The sequence below is a fragment of the Odontesthes bonariensis genome, chromosome 4, assembly GCF_027942865.1.
Source record: "Odontesthes bonariensis isolate fOdoBon6 chromosome 4, fOdoBon6.hap1, whole genome shotgun sequence".
Classification (NCBI taxonomy): Eukaryota; Metazoa; Chordata; class Actinopteri; order Atheriniformes; family Atherinopsidae; genus Odontesthes; species Odontesthes bonariensis.
This window is the reverse complement of record NC_134509.1, coordinates 32756911-32776992: the sequence shown is the minus strand read 5'-3', so window position 1 is coordinate 32776992 and position 20082 is coordinate 32756911. Positions and strand designations below refer to the sequence as shown.

The 20082-nt window shown below is 40.7% G+C and overlaps 2 protein-coding genes across 2 annotated transcripts; both read left to right on the top strand.

The window, feature by feature from the left end:
• Positions 1-593: 593 nt before the first annotated feature.
• Positions 594-11471, top strand: nptxrb (neuronal pentraxin receptor b). Its single transcript, XM_075464006.1, has 6 exons — positions 594-754; positions 950-1674; positions 4841-5231; positions 6079-6320; positions 7214-7393; positions 8519-11471. Exons 2-6 carry the CDS (start codon positions 955-957, stop codon positions 8762-8764), a joined length of 1779 nt encoding a protein of 592 aa, XP_075320121.1. The 5' UTR covers positions 594-754; positions 950-954; the 3' UTR covers positions 8765-11471.
• Positions 11472-15812: 4341 nt separating this feature from the next.
• LOC142378975 (dynein axonemal light chain 4) lies at positions 15813-19742 on the top strand. The gene is made up of 4 exons (XM_075464005.1): positions 15813-15893; positions 16384-16463; positions 18461-18544; positions 18718-19742. The coding sequence occupies exons 2-4, from the start codon at positions 16392-16394 to the stop codon at positions 18880-18882; spliced, it is 321 nt and encodes a 106-aa protein (XP_075320120.1). The 5' UTR covers positions 15813-15893; positions 16384-16391; the 3' UTR covers positions 18883-19742.
• The last annotated feature ends 340 nt before the right edge of the window (positions 19743-20082 follow it).

Below are 20082 nucleotides of genomic sequence, written 5' to 3'. Positions count from 1 at the left end.
ATTCTATCAAATGTTGTGCTACTGCCACATCTGTGAATGCATAGGCTGCCCATGTGTGGGTGTGTGCCAGAATAAGGACATGTGACCTGGCTTTTTGTGATTTAGTATGTGTGTGCTGTTTAATGTGGACTCTATGTGTCAATGATGCCTATGTGTGACTCTGAATACATATGAGCACTGTACAGAGAGTTTTATATGTGATTTGGATGTGTTATTTACACTTTACTAAATATCTTATAGCTAACGTTTTTCTGTTAAAATGACAAAACAAGAGTCTTTCCATGCCAGATGTCTAAATGTCTTTATTTTCATAACAATTTTCAATACAAAGACACGTTAACCCACTCAAAAATATTAATTTAATTCACCAAAAATGAATTGCATACATGCACTCATAAATAAACATTTTTATGTTTCTGTGTTTTTCTCCTGGTTTCCTTTTTCTTCACACACACACACACACACACACACACATATACATGTACATATACCTACATCGATCCATCACGACCTTATTTGCTTGCAGCTGTTATAGGCTCACCTCTGCACTGATTTACACACGCCCACAGTCTCGCTCCTCCTTTAACAGCGATCCCCATGGAAACGCACGGAGGAGAGCAGCTTAGCAACACGGACACGGAGAGAGAGCATCCCTGAACCAGACAGCGCGGTGCCATCGATATCACACGCAAAGGGTGGCAAGAAGACGACGGCAGCGCCATTGGCAAACAGTCCTGAATCTGCTGTAGTCGACGTAAGTCTCATATTTTAGCTCAAACAACATATCCTCTTCTAGTTATTATGAAATGTTAGACTGACACGTGAGTTGACCAACCAGGGTATATGATTTTAGATTAGCAGTGGTTTTAGACTGCTCCAGCAGTCTGCAGTTTATTTAGTTTATTTAGTTTATTTTCTTTGCTGTAATCTACTGCATCTGTCTTCGCAGTCATTATGAAGTTCGTGGTGGTGTTGGTAGGAGCGGGCTCTTTGGCCTTCCTCGGCGCAGTCATCTGCATCATCGCCAGTGTTTATCCCCGAAATCGCGGCGCACCTCCCGGCGACAACGAGACCTTGACATCCGAGGCGCTGCTCCAGCCCCTGGAGTCCGGGTCGGTGGCTCACGCCGGGCCGCTCGGTGCTCTCCACGGAGCGGGCTCTTACGATGTAGGAAACGGACTAGGCGGCATCGGTCTGGAGGTTCCCACTCTGAACGAGCTCAATCTTGGCGAGGAGACAGGAGGGTCAGCGAAACAGTTCAGCTTCAGCCGACTCATCTGCACTCCCGTACCTGTCGGAGAGTGTAAGACTAAAGATCTGAGGCAGCAACGGGAGCAGCAGCAGGCGGATGAGCCGCGGTACGGGAACGGGGATGAAGACCTCCGGACAACCGCGGAGGGACTTCGGCAGATGGTGTTACAGCAGAACGACCAGATACTTATGGACCAGAGGACAATCCGCGAGCTGACTGGAAAGCTAAGCGAGTGTGAAAGTGGCTTGGAGGACGATAGGAGCACCCCGGCGCGGAGCATCGGGGTCTGGAGCGGAAACCGGCGCGTCATGGCCGGGGATGATGTGAGCTCTTCCGCTGCCGCGCAGCTGCAGACAGCGCGCGCCGTGGAGGAACTGGCCAGGGCCATTATGGACTTGAAGGACCGCATTGAGAAACTTGAGGTAGGCCCAATTTAAAAAGGAAATGTTATATCAAACTTGGGGGATAAACCTGTTGTTCTGTTTTGCCTTTCTTTTTGAGTTTTGTTTTACAACAGGGTAGAAAACATAGTCCTATAAAGTTTCTGATGAGTAGCCTGTTTTATTATCCAGTCTAAATGATGCCCATGCCTTGTCCATTTCAGACAGATGTCCCCGTATTATGTTTTGGATTGCAGTAGCCTATAAAAGCCTCTGCAAGGGGAGATAATCCTCTCAGTATGTCCTATTTAGGCCTACTTTACCAAAATTAAAAGATTCAAACAAAAAGTGCCACAGCTCTGCTGCTTGAAGACAGACACAACGACAGTGATTCAGTTTAAAGGCCTGTGGCTAATGAGGATCATCTTCTGTTGCGCACACTCCCTCCCTCCCCATCTTTATTTCATGCTGCTTCTCTTGTCTTCAGCTTGCCTCCACTCTGAAAAGTAATTCATGACCCAAGTGCCTCTCATGTCTTGCGCACATTCCCATGGACTCTGGGGAAATCTGTCCGCTTTCAGGCCCTCACATCCCATCTCACCCCACCCCTCATCATGTCAGCTACCTCTATCCTGTATCCCAGCATCCAACAGGATAAAGACATAAATAAAACATGTGCCTGGCTGGACAGGAAAAGAGCCAATGGGAGGGGTGGGTGTTGTGTGTCTTTGTGTGTGTGTGTGTGTGTGTGTGTGTGTGTGTGTGTGTGTGTGTGTGTGTGTGTGTGTGTGTGTGTGTGTGTGTGTGAGCTGAGATTGAGACACAGGCAGGCCACACAGAAACGCTGCTGCATCACTGCCCGCCCGCTCCAAGCACAGTCAGTTAGGTTCTCTCCGTCAGAGGGAATTGATCTCTTGGATGTCCAGATCCAATCCTGCCTCAGCAACTCTCTTGATATTACAAATCGCCCTTGCAGCTGTCTCAGCCATACTAATAGCTCTACCTGTATTTGCCACTGCTTCGCCAACACCTTCTCTTTTTAACTTGCGTTCCGCATACTAATACTTTCTCTACCTATCTACTCTATCATCAATACAACTGCTTATATTAAAACCAATATATATCCTCGACTTTCATGTTCAGTTTCATCAAGTCATTACAAGTGTCATCAGCCTATATCCATTTAATATAAAGGCAATTGCTGACATTCTACTCTTAGATTTTCTTGGCTGTGTCTTCTCAGCTTATATGGAGCCGATATCCCATTCTAACCATTATACTGACCCCGGCTCCACCAATAAATGGCAAATGGGACTCAAATCTCTCATAGTAATAGTAATTAGTCATGGAAACTTGAGCAACAGGCTCCAAAGAAGAAGACAGAATATTTTTTGTGTTAGTTTTTTTGCTATTTATTTAATCTTTACAAGAAAAGTACTGGACATTTTGGCCTAATCCAAGTATTTTTTTTACAAGGTCAATCTTTAGACATGGATCAGAACCAACATTTGGCAAGAGGAAATTAAAAGACTAATGATGAGAACTAACAAAATGTCAGATGCCACAATCCCAGTTCACAGAAAACACCTCTATAGATGCACCATCTTGCAAAAGCCCAGGATAAATCAACGCAGTAAACAGCCATGACGTCCCTATAATGGAAAGATACACTGTTTTTAAATCGATAGAAAAGAAAGGAAATGTTTTAATCTTGCAGTGCAGGATTTTCCTGAGTGTGATCATCTTCTGAAACTGAGAATTCTTACATAAATCGTATTTCTATGACCTTAGCATCATATCACTACAGCATGCCTACTGCGAAACCAAAAAGTGCCACATACTATTAAAGCCTACAATCAAATGCTGCTTCAGCATTTACTAAAATTTGTCTTAGTAAACACCGGTTTGTTTACCCCATCGGGAAATATTGCCCACAAGAATGCTAATAAAGGTGCTAAAAAATGCCTGGACAGATATGATGAATCCACCAAAATCACTTTTAAATTAATTAGGGTTGTTTTATCTCAGAGCTTCATTTAGACATAAAAACCTCTTTTTTAACTGTGTGAAGCTAACTTGACAAAGATACAAAACTACGATTATATGGTGGTCATCACAGTGTGGAAGCGTGCAGCCTGTTTGATATAACTTACTGTGTTCTACAGAGGTGCTGAGGAGAAGAAAGACCAATGTGTAACTCTCTACTATCAATTTATAAACTGTGTTCTTGGATTCATAGTCCATACCCATTGTTTTGCAGTCCATGAGCACAGCTCCGTGGCTCATGTGCCGCGGAGACGTTGTTGGTACGTGCACCGGTAAAGATTTTTTCTCTAACCTATCGGTCGCCTGCAGTGCTTTCACTTTAACTGTAAGTATTGACTCAGCTTGCATGGAACCTCTGGAGTGACACTAAAAACGTTTCAAGCACCAGGTCATGTCTATAATGGAAAACAAAGTAAAAAAAGAAGAAAAAAAGTAGAGTCAAGTCAACTTGCACCATATCATGCAGTGGAACGACGTTAAAGCAGCTGCACTCTGTAGAGTGACATGGTTGCAGTTGCACCAAAATCTATACATTTCGATATGTGTGTATTCACAATGACATTGTCACTTATAGATATGTGACCAACTTATAATGACGTCCCACACTAAACAAAAACATCTTGATTGCAATGATGTGGTGAATTGTTCAAAAATATGGATTTAGTCATACTTTCATATAATTACGCTACAAGTTGATATTATCCATATGAGTTTGATTTGAAGTTAATAAATTTTGTGTTTATTATATTTCATGTGTCATATCATCTTTTATATGTTTATTTTAGAGATAGAAGTGCAGTAAAAAGTGTCATTTGAATTACTTAGTTGGAAAAATCAATTTAAAATCATTGGTGTACCAGAGTTGGTTTCTGTGAAAGGAAAAAAAAATTGAAATTGGATGAGAGGTTCCGGGTGTTTGGCTCTAATGTGAGAATGGGGGCCTGTTTTTTTTTTTTTTTTTTTGTTCAGTAACCAAGGGTACCCGCAGCTGATATTGGTGTATGGACCTGTATAAAAAGATTTCTCCTTCATTGCAGGTGTCTGCAGTAGCTCAGCTCTCGAAAATGTAGAATATTTTCTACAAAGACTTTTTGTCTTTATTTCAACACAAGCCTTTACATTTTTTTTTCTTTTAAATATTTTTCTTGCTTTCTTTCTGTAGGCAGAGATAGGTCCTGCTGCTTTGAACCTCACTGACACATCTGTGGGTGCCAGCAGCAGCAGCAACAGTGGCAGCAGCAGCCCGACTGTTAACTCTGGCAAGGCTCCAGCTCCGCCCACGGGCAGTGCTTCCTCTTCACCAGCAGGAGCTTCCCCAGGGGGCCGCCGTCCTGCTTCTCCAGCCTCCCCTGGACCCAAGCCTTCCTCGAAGGGTTCTCCTGGACGGGGAAAGGGCACCTGGAGGGTGGAGGACCTAGAGGGGGAGCTAGAGAGGAAGATAAAGATGCTTGAGAAGGAGCGACAGGCCATGAGGAAGGAGACGCATGGCCAACATGAGAAAATCAACCAGGGCATTGACACCGTCACCCACCGCATCACGGAGCTAGAACACAGTGAGTCTGTAGGAGACAAAGCGGGGGAGAGTAAACTGATATGAAGGGAGGCAGATAATTGCATCATCAAGCTAACATACATGAGAGCATTGTGAGAGAAGGCTGAAATGAAAGTTTAACAAGCACTGTGGGTGAACTGGGTCATCGCAGCAGCAGAGAATACACCGTAGATTAAGATCAGATGATTAATGAGAGCTGGAAGTTGTGAAATGTCAAACAGGGATAAGGGGTGAAAAAAATGATAGAGCTTAAAATAGATTTAATGGAAATGAAATTATCTTGTTTATTTGCTGCTCTAGACCTATTAATCATCTTCACTCTATGAATTTATACCAGTGGCTTTATGGCTGGTACAAATGTGTTTTGGAGATGGTTTTGAAGGGTTTTAAGTGGAATTTGTCAGTGAAATTTTTTTCCTTGCGAAATCAAAGTGTCTCTCATATAAGCCACTGTTGAAAGAAGTATGTTTGATAGGTGGAAGTCTAGGAGACATATCAAGTGAATGGTTGCCTAGAGGGAAATTATTAAAGAAAAATAAAACCCTTTTTCAGCAGTCTGTCACTCTCCCAACTCTCTCAAGAGTCTTCTCTGCTTTAAGAGCTACCGTTGCCTCGAGTTCGATGGTTGATCATTAATTTTAACACTTGAGCTCTTGTCAGACATATTTGCATGAGCGCATTTGCACAAATTGGCAGAGACAAGTGAGAAAAGAGACACTAGTCCTTGTATAAACTGGTCATTAACATTCATATCTTGCTCCTCATTTCTCTCTCCATTTGCCTCACAGTATACCCCCCCGTCACTATCTGACTGTTTCACTTTATCTCCTTGATCTCTGTCTGAAAAGCGCTCACAGAGCCACCGTTTCCTGATGGCTTCGTCCTCTCCTTCCCCATGCGGACCAACTACATGTACGGCCTGGTGAGAAAAGAGATAACTGAGATGTATGCCTTCACTGCCTGTGCGTGGCTCAAGGCCAAGGAAGGCGGCATCGGGACCCCGTTCTCCTACTCTGTTCCAGGGCAGCCCAATGAGCTGGTGCTGCTGCAGGGAGTCCACAATCCTGTGGAGCTGCTCATCAACGACAAGGTCTGAGGATTTTATCGCCTAATAGGGGCTGCTGCTTGTCATACCGTGGGGTTGGGACCATAAATTACTGGCTTAGAAATATTTTGGTGAAGATTTACAAAATAAGGTGTAAGCAAGAACATTTTATATGGAAATGAGAAGGTCTTTCTGGAGGAAAACGTGGACACTTTATACCCATTCAGTTTATTTTAAGCTTTTAAGCTTGAGCAAAATAGCCTGAAATCATGACTTAATTATTAGGATTTTCCACAGAGCAGCACAAGCTAATTGCTGGCTCATTGTAATCCACTGATTAAAAGGAAAGATGACAATTCTTGGAACAGAATGATTTTATACATCATTTACATGAGTGTTGAAAAGAACCAACAGCTGAAAGTAAAATGCCAAAGCTTTCCATCACTGGAATCACTCAGTAGGACGTGAACCGCAGTCCACAGCAGATTTTTCTGGAGTCTGAAGAGTTCACATGTCTTTTATGTGCATGAGAAAAGCTATAACAAAAACAGATGGTGCCCTTGAAAAGCACATTAAAATTTCACAACTCTTTTCTGGCAAAGAGACAAAAAAAAAGCATAGGAGAAACTAAACACTTCTTCAGGAAAGTGATTTACAACAAGAAAGGGAAGAAAATGTGAAACCTTCAGTAGAAAAGGCACTGAGATTGGAGCTGCAGTTCTATATGTTGCATTTTAAAGTGCTTACGCAGTTCCCATGGCAGACAGAAATGGCGTTTTGCTGTGGTGGCAGGAAGGCTCAGACTTTCCAAAATAAACTATCAATAAATCCACATTCTGTCCACGTTTGTTTAATATCCAGTCATAATGCAAGCTTGGTTAAAAATGGACTTAAATCAGGTCGGTCTAAGCACAGCCCCCATGTCCTCTGATATTTAGGTGGCGCAGCTGCCTCTGTCCCTACCGCAGGACGAGTGGCAGCACATCTGTGTCAGCTGGACCCTGAGAGACGGAGTGTGGAAGGCCTACCAGGAGGGAAAGATGAAGGGAAGAGGAGAGGGACTGGCTGCCTGGCATCCCATCAAACCTGGGGGCGTTCTCATACTGGGACAGGAACAGGTGGGTGGATGGATGTATTGATGGATGGATGAATAGACTGATGAAACAGAGATATAGGAAAACCAACAACCATTAGCTCTTCACAAACCAACAGGCACCAACCTAAGTGTGTTAATCTCACACTCAGCTGCCACTCTCCTTCATTAGTGACTCTTGTAGGTTACATAACCTTTATGAAATCTGATGTTATTCCTCCTCAGTGTTACCGGACAATGTGAAACTCTTTCATTAGCTCACTGTTTTTGCATACAGGATACAAAGGAGAGTGCTGCAAGTTCAATTCAGCAAGATGATGCACTGACGCAACCAGACTGGATATTTAGTGGCTAGATTTTAGAAAGAGCGAGCACTTTATTTATCCCTGTAGCAGATGACTGATGAATTGCTGAAAATCCCAGGACATTTCCGCTCAGATGGAGAATAAACATTTGTATTCTGGTTTATATGAAATCATCAAAACTCAGTATCTTTTTGCCTGGCATAAGCTCGAGCTCCATTTCTATTATTATTTAATCAGGCACAAGGGCACAGTAATAAAGCAGTTTCCTAACGAGTATTTTGGGGCTCAGAAATATTCAGTATATCAGTGTTGATATGTTATTGGTGTTCACTGAAATAAGTATAATATTGAAACACATTTTAAAACATAAAATTTAGGTGATCTGTCTTATGTGGTGATCATAAAAAAGGTTTATTATATAGAGAAACCTACAGGATGTAGATGCAAATGTTTGAGCCACCACTCATTTATCAATTGATCAATTCTTGTACAATGACAATAAAGCTTCTTCTGTATATATAAAGGATGGGAGAGTTGGCCCAAGACTTTTTTTACACTACCGTATGTTATATGGAGTTCACAAAATTAAGTATCCTGCTTGCTAAAAATATTCCCTTATAAGTTTGGAGATATATGTAGAGATACCCAAATATGATAGACATTAGAAATAGTGTTCCAGTAGCCGATAAGTTCTGGTGACCCATCTAAGAGGTTTAATTACTCACTTTTATTAGACCTAATAGACTAGAATATTTTTTGTTTCACTGTGGTAATCTCTGTTTAGTTCTTCACGACTGCAATCTGACGTCCAATCCTTTGTTTGTGCACACTTTACCCCCGCCAAGGATACACTGGGCGGGCGCTTTGATGCGTCCCAGGCTCTGGTCGGGGAGCTTTCCCAGTTCAATCTGTGGGACCGGGTGCTGAAGCCTGCAGAGGTGGCCGCCCTAGCTGACTGCAGCTCCTCAGCACTGGGCAACATCGCCCCTTGGACCGATCATGATGTTGATGTCTATGGCGGTGCCACTAAGGAGTCCCTGGATCCATGTCACGCTGCCCAGAGATCTAATCCCTCCAGCCCCAAACAGTGAAGGCTGACCAGGGGAAGTCAGCCAGTTGTGATCCTGTTTGATAGGTCAAATTAGGAGTCGACTCAGATGTTTAAAGTCGTGTCAAATGGGAGTTTAAAGCATATTTTCTTGTTGGGAGGTGATAAACTTGCTGATGGACTGAGAGCGCAATTAGCTCATAAAGAGTGTCGTATCTGTTTGTGTTCTTTGTGTTGGTGTCTACGCTCATGTGTTTACTTCTGCAGTGAGATGCATTGAGTTTAGTCACAAAATCACCTTAGTGAAGGCTGCATGGTGGATTAACTTCTGGCATGAACACTTTTAATGGAGACGCTGCATACGATAGTAGAGTCATGATCGGATGGGGTTAAATGTACCACCTTCTCTCTTAATATCATGTTAGGTCATTTAGCCTTTCAGGCTAATTTGGACAGCGGGCTATGATGTGTTTCTTTTTACTGTGATGGTGCCACATTTTAAGGTTTCTTCATTTTACGACACAGTCACACAGAGTTCTGTCTTTTTTCATCTTGTGTCAGCTTGGTTGTGTTAAATGCTACAACTGATTTCTGACATGCTCTTGTGGTAGTTTTGACTTTGTCGATCAATGGGGAACTAAATGAATGATGTTAAATTTTTAACTGTATATGATCCCGTTGGGTATTGTCTGTGTGCTTTTAAGTTTTCTAAATTGCTTACCACGATTTGGTATAAGAGTTTACTTATCAGTGTATAATGTGTAATGTAATTAACTTCTGGTAATTTTGTCCTGTGCTAGTCTGCTCCCCTTGCTGTAAGCCTGTCTCGCCTCACAGTACTGCAGTGAAGTTGCAGAGGTTTTGTTCGCAACTTGACAATGCAGCTCTTTCTCTTGACCACTGAAATAAACACTTCATGTCTCACTAAGTGCCAACCAGGCACTGATTTTATGATGAGTTTGATAAAATTGTGGTTTCCTTGCATGTAAGCCAGATGGAATGGAAACTGAACGAGTGTTTTCTCCAAAGCCACATTTCCTGCTGCTGAAAAGAACTTGCTCATAACATTGTTAGTCTTCACAGATTTCCCCCAAAACATATAGATGTATTTTTGTTGGAAGAGTGCACGGTGGATTCCTTACATGGTGATCATTTTGTTCTTAATACCTGTTGAGACACACAGAAGAGCCTGATATCATCAGGTGTTAATGAACTTCAGACGTCTTCTGATTTGGACCACTTTTGCACTGCCACTGTTTACGCTATGTACATAGTTGTATATTGTGTGGATTTTAATGGCAAATTTACTGTAAATGAAAGTTTTTCACTTCCTGCTGTATTTAGCCATATTTACAGTTAGTTGAGCCTCATACTAAATTCTTTAACAGTGAAGATAATGATTTAACACGGAGACACCAATAATAGAGGCATGTCAATGTCAATGTTGCTGTTATAAAGCTAGCTAATATTAGTATCTCCACATGTTTATGTACTTGGTGTGTGTGAGCACACTTATGCACCCAAAGTAGCAAGTGTATGAAGGGAAGTATGCCGTTTGAGACACAGCCTTAAAGTCTGGGCATTTTTAATAAATTGATTTATTTATTATTTGTCAAATATTATTGATTCATGCTTTGTCACAAATAAGTCTGATACCAAATTTAGGTCATGCAAGCATTTACTCTATGGGACGTGTTCTATTCTGCACATTAACAATGAGACAGTTGGTTAAATAGTGAAAAGAATCCAAATATAATAATATTGCATTAAGCCTGTAGACATCTATCTTGAACACCATTATTTTTTACTATAGTATTTTTGATTCTCCTCACATTTGCAGCAAACTAATGTGAAAATAATGTGAAATCTCATGTCACATTGACCATTTGTTACCTGTTGCTCTTTAGTGATAGATGTAGTCTCTCCAAGGCAAGAATGCAACAACTGAATTTGGTCTTATGTTTATTTTTGTCATGATACATTTAGTAAAAAAAAACTAAAAAAAAATGGACTTTCTAGTTTCCAAAATATACTTTATCAGATTTTAACTCTGTCACACGGAAAGGAGATGTCTGTCGAATAGTTGGAACAGCAACAATATTCAATAACTGAGTGCATGTCAGTTTAACACACACACACATTAACACAAGGTAAATATGTGGCTTTAGTCTGCTTAGTCAGTCACCACTGTGATGATCAGGTTGTCTCTCTTGTTTTCAGTGGTTTCTGTGAAATTATATTATTAAGACGTTTGGCGTATAAATAGTATCCTAACTGGTGACAACAAGACAAATGATGATTTATGTCTTGCTTTTAGACGTCTAGAGTTGACAGCACAGGAGTCAAAGGTAAATCCAGCCAGATACACTGTGTTGGGTAAGGGTTTGATTTTCACCTCGACCACATACACAAACAATATGTCCATTCATCACTGTGCAACAAGTTCTCTGTTCACTTATTACCTCAAACCCCACATCATGATTTGACATCCTGTTGTGAAGTGCCTGCCTGGGCTCTCATGCCCTGAAAAGATAATGAAAAGGTTTTTTTACAATTTTTTTTTAAACATGTTTTCTTCTTCATCCCAATTTCTTTTTCTTCTTCATCTCTTTGCTCTCTTTCTCTCTGTATCTCTCGTTTTTCGTTGTTAGTGGCTGTGACTGTTCTGCGCTTGTCCTTCTTTGCATCATCTTGGATCTTGTATGGTATTGTGAAATAAATGGATTAAAACTAATAAAATTGTGATGGCAGCTTTGTTGTTGTAGTACCTATGAAAATGACACCAGCAAAAGTTCTAAAAGTGTTTGTGTGGTGCACGCTGAGATGAAGTGAGCCTACAGTCTTCTTTGCTGGGGTGTAACCCAGATGATCGGACAGGCTTAAAGACATCTGTTGACCTAAGCTGTGCTCACAACCAGCATACGCAACGTGTTTAGCCTTATTTTATTTAGCAGTGGTCAGACCATGTAAGTGCATAATGGTGTTCTGATGAATTCTGATGCATGTATACTGTATGTAGACAGCCCTCTGCGGAGGCACCACAGAAAGTCTGATTTTGTAGACATGATATATTACTCATGAATTTAACCGAGATCGTGTTGATTCGTGACTGCTGATATGCCCACACACATTTCTTGGCTCGGGTCTTAGCTGAACTAGTTGCCGGGAAGTGTAACCTCCCCTGATAATATTTCATTTTTATTTTTTTTAATCTCACTTAGCTTTTAGTTTATTTTATTTTTGCACTTTGAGCTTTTTAAACAGACAAACTAATACGGAACTCCTGGTACATTTTTTAAAATGAAAAATAACTTGTGTTTCTCGTTATTAGCCTCCTGTCATCCACAAAGCTTCATCCGTAGAATAGTTGCCCATTTGGGAATCCAGCCTCACGGTCATATGTTCTGACACCGTCAGATACAACGATCAATACATCAAATATTGTTTAAGTTGTTCATTCTTTTTTGATTAAAAAATATTTTGTTTCAGTTCACCAGCAAGTAATTACCAAGCCCTTTAAGCTTTTGATTTTAAACCTGATGAAATGAGATCTATATGCTTTTTTTCCATTAAAATAGTAAATAGTACACGGGAAATAAAGCTTTACAAATAATGCTTTTTGTTGGTTTGAACAGAAATATCAGGTTGATCACAATCAAATTTTGTGCACACATTCTTATTGCTCATCTTGATGATTGTGGTGATTCATACAGCCATCCATTAATCCATTAACAAAAAAAAGAACACAAACATGCCCTGTTCACAACATTTTTTACATTTTTTTCTGCCACATTTAAAAAGTATGTTCCAACCCACATTGTTTTGTTAGAAGAAACAAAGACAGGTGGATATCTTTACAGCCACCTGGATTATTGACCGCCTCACAAAAATACCCCAGTTTGTGAGGCAGAAGAGTTGTGTGTCTGAGATGGTGGTCAGCAGCACAGAAGAGCTGCAGGGAACTTCACTCTCTCCGTTTCTCTTCACTTTTTACACCTCAGACTTCCAGTAGAACTCTGGTCATCTCCAGAAATACTACTAAGGTGTATCAGTGAGGCTGAGTACAGAGGATAGAACAGAATAGAGTGGTTTTGCCATTTGCTCAGGTACAGGTTCAACTGCACTGGAATTCTTGTGCTTTGTTCCGAGTCACAGTAATTCGAGAAAATAAAAATGAGAAAAAAACACGATAGTAACATGAGATAAACATAGTAGAATAAGATAAGCCAATATGTATTGTGTAAGTATATATACATATATATGTACATATAAGTGGTTGTTCATCTAGTTCCTTGAGATTAATAATAGTACACATTCCAGGTTTATGATGTCAAATTTTAGTGCACAAAAACATTGGCCTTGAGCTTCAAAAAAGGATTATTTAAGTCTATTTTGTGTAGTGTGATGTGATCTGTAGAGTGATGTGTTTCTTTCCCTCTTTAATGTCCTGTGCCAGTCTTACAGTGGCTGGGAAGAAGCTGCTGTGGAGGCGAGCCCTGCGAGCATGGATGCTTGCTGTCCTGTGGTGTCTCAGGTTCAGGGCTCTAAATTAACTTTTTTCATCACCAGCCAAAATGGCTAGTTGATGTTAATCTCACTAGCCAAACACACACTCACTAATGGGTCAAAATGGCTAGTAAGTTGGTCTTTTCTACCAGCCAAACTTAAATTTCACCAGCATTTTGCCGGTTGGCTGGTGTTAATTTAAAGCCCTGCTCAGGTTGTAGCCTGAATGCACCCACTGAAACGAGCATGAGCTGGGTAATATTTGTCTCTGAGGATGCTGTGCTGTCCTCCGACACCATTGGGTGAATATGGTGTCCATGGAAGGGAGACTGGAACTAATGACCCCCCTGCAGTTTTGATGACACGCTGCAGTGATTTCCTCTCAGCCAGGGTGATTCTGCGATACCACACTGTGACGCCACTAGTGAGGACACTTTCAAGAGCATGACTGAGAAAGTTTAGGACTTTCAATTTCAAAGTCTGCACTAAGACGTTGCATATCTTCTATATATCTGTGTTGGAGAATACGGTCTGCCTTGCAGCCATTTGTTGGGGCAGCGGCATCAGAGAAACTGAAGAAACTGATGTAGAAGAATGGCTCCGTACTGGGGACAGCTCTGGAGCGCCTGCAGCTGATTTTGCAAAGAAGAATGCTGCAAAAACTGATCAACCTAATGGACAACATTGCACAACCCCACACAACATACTGATCAAACAACAATCAAGTGTTTTCAGGTCTGCTGCATTAAGGACCGCCAATGATCATTCCAGTCTGCAACATATAGCCAAACACAATAACAAAATGACAATTTGTTCTCCTTAATTATTCATTATCTATACTACCACAATTACCTTTGGGCATTCATAAAAAGTTATTTAATTGAATTTCCAAAGGCAGCTCCCGTCACCTATTTTGAGCTCAGGGTATACATTTGCTTCAGCCTTGTTAGCACTGATACGTGGGTTCCAATCCAGATGAATCATCTAAATCAAAAGTCATAGGAAGGGAGTGAATCATCAATTACTCAGTTAATCAATCAGGCAGTGAGTCACCTAGTCAGTGAACATTTTTTCTTTGCTGTCATTTTGTTATTTTTGGCTCTGTCTTTCTGTTCATATCGCCTCAATCACAGCTTGTTAGCAGAATCACATGGGGTCTTCCTCTCCCCTCCGAACAATCTGCTTCCTCTACTGCTGAATTATAGATATATCTTACCTTCATTAACACTCTCTCAGGGAGGCATGTCCTATGAAATTCTTAAGTGAACCACCACCTACCCATACCATATCAAATATTAATTTTTTACTGAAAATATTCACCCCTCTTATTTATTTTTCTTTTTATACTTCTCATCTCCACAGCACTTTCATGGGATATGGGAGAGATAGATAACAAAGTTTTTTTTTTCTTTTTTTAACACCTGGCCATTCTTTCTGATCCTCACATGTGTACATTCCTGTAAATGCACTGCTGACCGCTCCTTCACCTTAAGTTGCTCAATGTTAACACCTGCTGCATCCAAACAGTTTTCAGATTTTTTTTGTAAAACTGGCAACATATATTTTTCTATGTTGGATTCCTCTGCATATCATTTTTACTATCAAATATTTACAGAACATTTTCCCATCCATGTGAAATCCTTTCCTTGAGGTCTTTCTATTACCATCACCTCTTCATCACTTTTATATGCCTCTCATCCCCATGGTATCTTTTCACAGGACCTTTTGTCAAAAAAATTGCCTCCTCTGCATTCTAAGGTTGTTCTTTAGCAAACTTATGTCAGCTCCATATTTTCTTTGTCAGATTTTCACCTGTATCCAAATCTCCATTTCATTCAGATTATAATGAGTCAAATGCATTTAGCATGCCTTATGACTGCTCAGACAGATGTAGAATGTTGCCTCTTGCTCCATTTAACAATTTCAGCAACACACAGCAGTAGCAAGATCAATACTGTCTCCAAAGGTAAATTTAGGTTATGTATTCAATTTAAACATATAGCATGGCAGCAGTAACTTACTCTGGAGTAATAGCTAAGTTTAATCACTGTGTCACTGTGCTGGACATACATGGTTAAAGTTTATTCCCTATTCGTCTACAAGCTGACATCCTTACTAAATAACACTGACCAAACTTCTGAATGACTTATTTAGCTTAGTGCTAGTGACATGCTGGTGTCTTGTGCTATTTACCATATATTGGCCAAATGCCTTTCATACACAAGTTGACAAAGACTATGAACCTCATGTCTGACACGCATCTGATTTTTATTTTTTATTTTTAGAGAAGGGTATGTGGAATGTCCACCTATATGCATTTAACAAACAAATACAAATAAAAGTACTAAGTGACATATAATCATTTGGTGAAAGCCTTCTACACATTTCTTCAAATTTAGGCTTTTTAAGTATTTATTCTGCTTATATTACATGGCTGTGCCCTTTAAATAAATTTGACTTAATTTAACAAGAAAGTAATAAATGTGCCGTTCAAAAAGACTGTGACGTCTTTTTTTTAAGATGATTGACAGATTTTTTTAACCAATAGGAACGCAGCTTTGTTATAGTAGGCGGGGTATCCTGTACACATAAACCTTGTTTAAGATGTCTCCTTAACAACCGTTCTGAGAGTCAAACAGCAGAAGTTTTCTTTGGACAGACGCGTCGTAAGTAAAGCCTATTTGATACGCTGCACTTATCGACTAATCCCAACATACTGTAACTGTTTTCATATCACAACGGTGGAATAAGGTATGGTGACTTTGTGGTAGCAAACGTGATTCAGTAGCATCAGCTGTTTGCTTTAAAAACAAGCTAAGCTAATTAGCTAGCTAGTGAAATAACTCGCTGTTCCTAACCCCACAGAGCACGGCCACATTTAGGAATGAACGGTGATGTGTGTCATCTGTCAACGTAATTCAAACTATTTGTGCCACCTGCGATTAGATGACTGTTGTCGCTAGCTAGTAGTGGCTCAGTGATGTCGGCTAACCTCCTCTCTAGTTGGGTCATTTTATAGCGTTGTGGGTACAGACAAGAGACTGACATGCAGAATTTTACTGCCCATGCTCCCGATTAAATGCCTCTCAGTCATTTAATAGGCTTTCTAACCAGTCAAATATATTAATTTGACACGTGGAACGTGTTTAATTGCAGGAGTCGGAATGGCTGGGACGGGTGAGGTAAAGAAAGAAGAGGCCGATTACAAGAGACTGCACAGCTTCCCTCTCATCAGGGTAAGACAGGGTGTCATGATGCAGAACAAGAACATCTGTTCTATCATAACAACTACTTGCAAAACTAAGGTCATTTAATGCAGTTGGTAAAGTTCTAACTTATAAATTGCATGTACATTGTGAAGTAGGCTTTGGGTAACTAACACAAAGTGCACATAAAAACTATGTCTGCAAAAATTTGTATCTGCTTTGTGTTTCTGCTCTTCTTTTCTCAAACTTCCACGTTGTGAGGCTGAAACGATCGGTTCGACTGAAGCACAAATGGTTCAACAGCAAGCACAAATATCACCGATCTGTAAATTTTAATCTGTCAACTTTACCTTTGGGTTGCAGCTAAGAAAGTTTTTAGAAGCTGGATGTGCAGCTTTACAGATGAAGTGGTGGCATGTGGTCATTCACACATGGCTCACCTTCACATCAATGTTGCTTGTGTCTTCTTTCAGTCACATTCCCCATCAGTGTTGGACGGAGCCACATTGTACACACAGTGTTTGCTCTTGGCAAGATATTGAACAACAGAGGAATAATGTAGCTGTGTGAAACCCAGTGAACAGTAGGAAAATAAGCTTTTATGAATGTTTAAGCTTGGTGAGCCGGAGGTTTGATAAAGGACTCTTATTGGCTTTTTACTTTCAGAGATGTCATGGTAATGATAATGGTTTTTGCTTGATTTAAAAACTAGGTTTCAATGTCTCTCTGCTGTCGGCTCTGACTGAGTTTAAAGGCAGCAATGCAACCTTTTATTGACCAAATTGCAGGAGAACCTTCATTATCATTTTATTTCCTCATTTTTTTGCCTCCAGATGTGTGAAAATATGATCAGGTACAGCGTCGAAGTCGCAGAGTTTGAGGGAAACAAGAAAAAAAACAAGACTCTCAGGCGGTCATCGAAGGTGTGATCTTTAGTCAGAGCTGCAGCCTCCGCTCTTTGGCACACGCATGGCAGAGAGTTGGTGCCACAGTTAAGGGAAATAATCAGATAGACTTTATTAATCCTCAGCAGGGAAACGTTTAGTTGCAGTGCTTCTATTTGAGATAAAAAAAAAAGCAAGTTATAGTAAATTAGAAAATTGTTTTGATATGCACTTTGTACCACGTTTGGTGTACTTGATAACTAAACTGTATTATGTTCTGATGAATTCTTGCGCTGGTAACACACGACAGAGGCAGTTTGACGGCCACAGGCAGAAATGTGTTGAGATGTGTGTTGTGGCGATGTGTGTCTGTTGCTGAACGTTCCTGGGATTGACCAGCACGTCATGAAGGCAGGTGTGAGGTGATGTCCAATGCCATTGCTAACTAGGACAGCAAGCATATATGTGTATATATATATATACACATAACATTTTCCAAAAAGCTGACAGTGATAGCTTCATTACACATTACACACATTACACATTCATTACATACTTTTTTATTTGGTACATTGTAATGATTGTTTGTAACAGGCTGTATAAATAAAATACATTTACATTACAAGTACTATAAGACCTTAGTGAGCAAAAAACGCATACAAGCACTTGTTTAAAAAAGCACAAGCATGTCTAAAAGTGACATTTTCAACTAACCCCATCCACCACTGACATGTTTTACACAGTCAGTGTTTTAGGCTACTTAGCTATGCACATAATCATCGCTGTTAATGAGTTTATATTGTAATTCTATAAACTAATCTATGTCCTGTTTGGTTCCGAATCGATGCATTACATTTCAAAACATTGTGCATTTTTATTCCATTTTGTACATCTTTGCTACTGTTGCGTCTGTGTGATGCGTTCAGTGTCCAAAAGGCACTTGTGACAACACTGGAGTGTTAGACTGTGTTAGACTTTACATGCACCGGGTGGCTCTGCTTTAACCGTGTTTATAGAGAATTAAGTTAAATGCCATAAGACCTTTTTAATCCTTGCGTGTGTGTGGCTAACTTGCATATATGTGTGCGGTGGAGCATACAGAAGACGGAAAATACTAGTCCCTAACAACTTGTTTGTCCCCAGCACACAGACATGCCAGAGGAAATGAGGGTTGAGACCATGGAGCTGTGTGTGACGGCCTGCGAGAAGTTTGCCACCAACAATGAGGTGTGTGGCTCATGCTGTCAGTCTTTTGTATTTGTTAGTGAGATGGATCAGAAATTAAATTCAGGCTCCTGTAATAGGATTAAGTCGCACCAGTGTTGTTTCATAACTTTGTTTCTAATTGCTATATATATATATATATTTTTTTTTTTTTTTTCACATGATGTTTCTCCCAGAGTGCAGCAAAGATGATCAAAGAGTCTATGGACAAAAAGTTTGGCAGCTCGTGGCACGTGGTGATCGGTGAAGGTTTCGGCTTCGAGGTCACACATGAAGTGAAAAACCTGCTCTACATGTTCTTCGGAGGGAGCCTGGCTGTGTGTGTGTGGAAGTGCTCGTAGCACCTCCTCACCGACATGGTCATGGGGCTGGGAATGAACCAGCTGCCCGCCAGACGCTGGTTCCACTGCTGTAGTGGCAGGTCATTTTGTCCATGCTACCGGCCGCTGTGGCAGACGATTAAGTTCTCGTCCGGCTTGAACTGCAGTTGGCAGGGAAAATGCACGAAAGGGAATTTAGAGTGTGACAGTCACTTTGTTTGGTAGGCATGAAAATGGCTCCATGCCTTGTCTGCCACTGTTCTTTTTCCTCTTTGTTTTTTACCCTCCATCTAACTCGCATCCTGAACGTTTGTGGGTGTGCAAGCAAGTTCAACTTTTACAAAAAAAAACTACAGCCAGCCAGGATCTCCAGAGTCCTTTATCCTCCTTCCTCTTCAGGGAGTGTGCGTGCGTGCGTGCGAGTGAGTGAGTTTACATGTTTGTGTGTGCTGGACACGCACAGTTTTTATTTGGAATAACCTCACAATGTCACCGTCCACCGTAGCAGATTCGTGCGACCCTTTTTCTGGCCATGCCCCACTGAACTTTCCACGCGTGTCTTTCTCTCTAACAGCACTAGTATTTCAATAAACTTTGTAATATTTTTTATGTGTACATATTTTGATGCAACTTTTTTGTTTTTGTTTTTTGGAGACCAGTGTCATCTTCTTACAAGCGAAGGCTCAGAGACTTCTGAGCCAAACAACGAACAAGATCAGCCTTTTTCTCCTTTTAAAGGTGTTTATAATTATCCCTCATAATATGACCTCGCTGGGTGACGAAGCAATGTGATCGTTTCATGTTGATGCCAGTTTTAATGATCCAGTGTAATGGACCGTTTCGAGTGAACTGATTGTACATTAAACTAAAGTGTGATGAAATAGGAACTGGATCTGTTTTTGTCAGGTTCAAACACCTAAAACAATTATCAAACAATACAAAAAGGAGAGAGAGAGAGAGAGAGAGAGACGTCAAGGGTTTTTTACTCATGAGGAGAGCAGAAGAGAGATGCTTCAGTTTACAACTCCCAAATCCGCTCTGAAGCCATCTCCTCACACCTCCATTTTATTCGGAAATGGGTGTGTCATGCTTACAAAACTCAACTGTAAAAGGAAGGGGGATTCAGATTCGAGCCGGACCAGACCACATTCCTAACAGTGGAATTTACGACCTTCACACAAATAAGCGAGGCATAACTTTGCTCAAAACTCTTAATCAATA

What these genes read in the sequence shown, in the direction of transcription:
- LOC142378975 (XM_075464005.1), top strand. Translation starts at nt 16,392, where the DNA reads ATGGCTGGGACGGGTGAGGTAAAGAAAGAAGAGGCCGATTACAAGAGA. An exon ending in ACAGCTTCCCTCTCATCAGG is followed by an intron (nt 16,464 to 18,460) that starts GTAAGACAGGGT and finishes GTTTGTCCCCAG; the next exon opens with CACACAGACATGCCAGAGGA. An exon ending in AGTTTGCCACCAACAATGAG is followed by an intron (nt 18,545 to 18,717) that starts GTGTGTGGCTCA and finishes TGTTTCTCCCAG; the next exon opens with AGTGCAGCAAAGATGATCAA.
- nptxrb (XM_075464006.1), top strand. Translation starts at nt 955, where the DNA reads ATGAAGTTCGTGGTGGTGTTGGTAGGAGCGGGCTCTTTGGCCTTCCTC. An exon ending in AGCTGCTCATCAACGACAAG is followed by an intron (nt 6,321 to 7,213) that starts GTCTGAGGATTT and finishes TCTGATATTTAG; the next exon opens with GTGGCGCAGCTGCCTCTGTC. An exon ending in TCATACTGGGACAGGAACAG is followed by an intron (nt 7,394 to 8,518) that starts GTGGGTGGATGG and finishes ACCCCCGCCAAG; the next exon opens with GATACACTGGGCGGGCGCTT.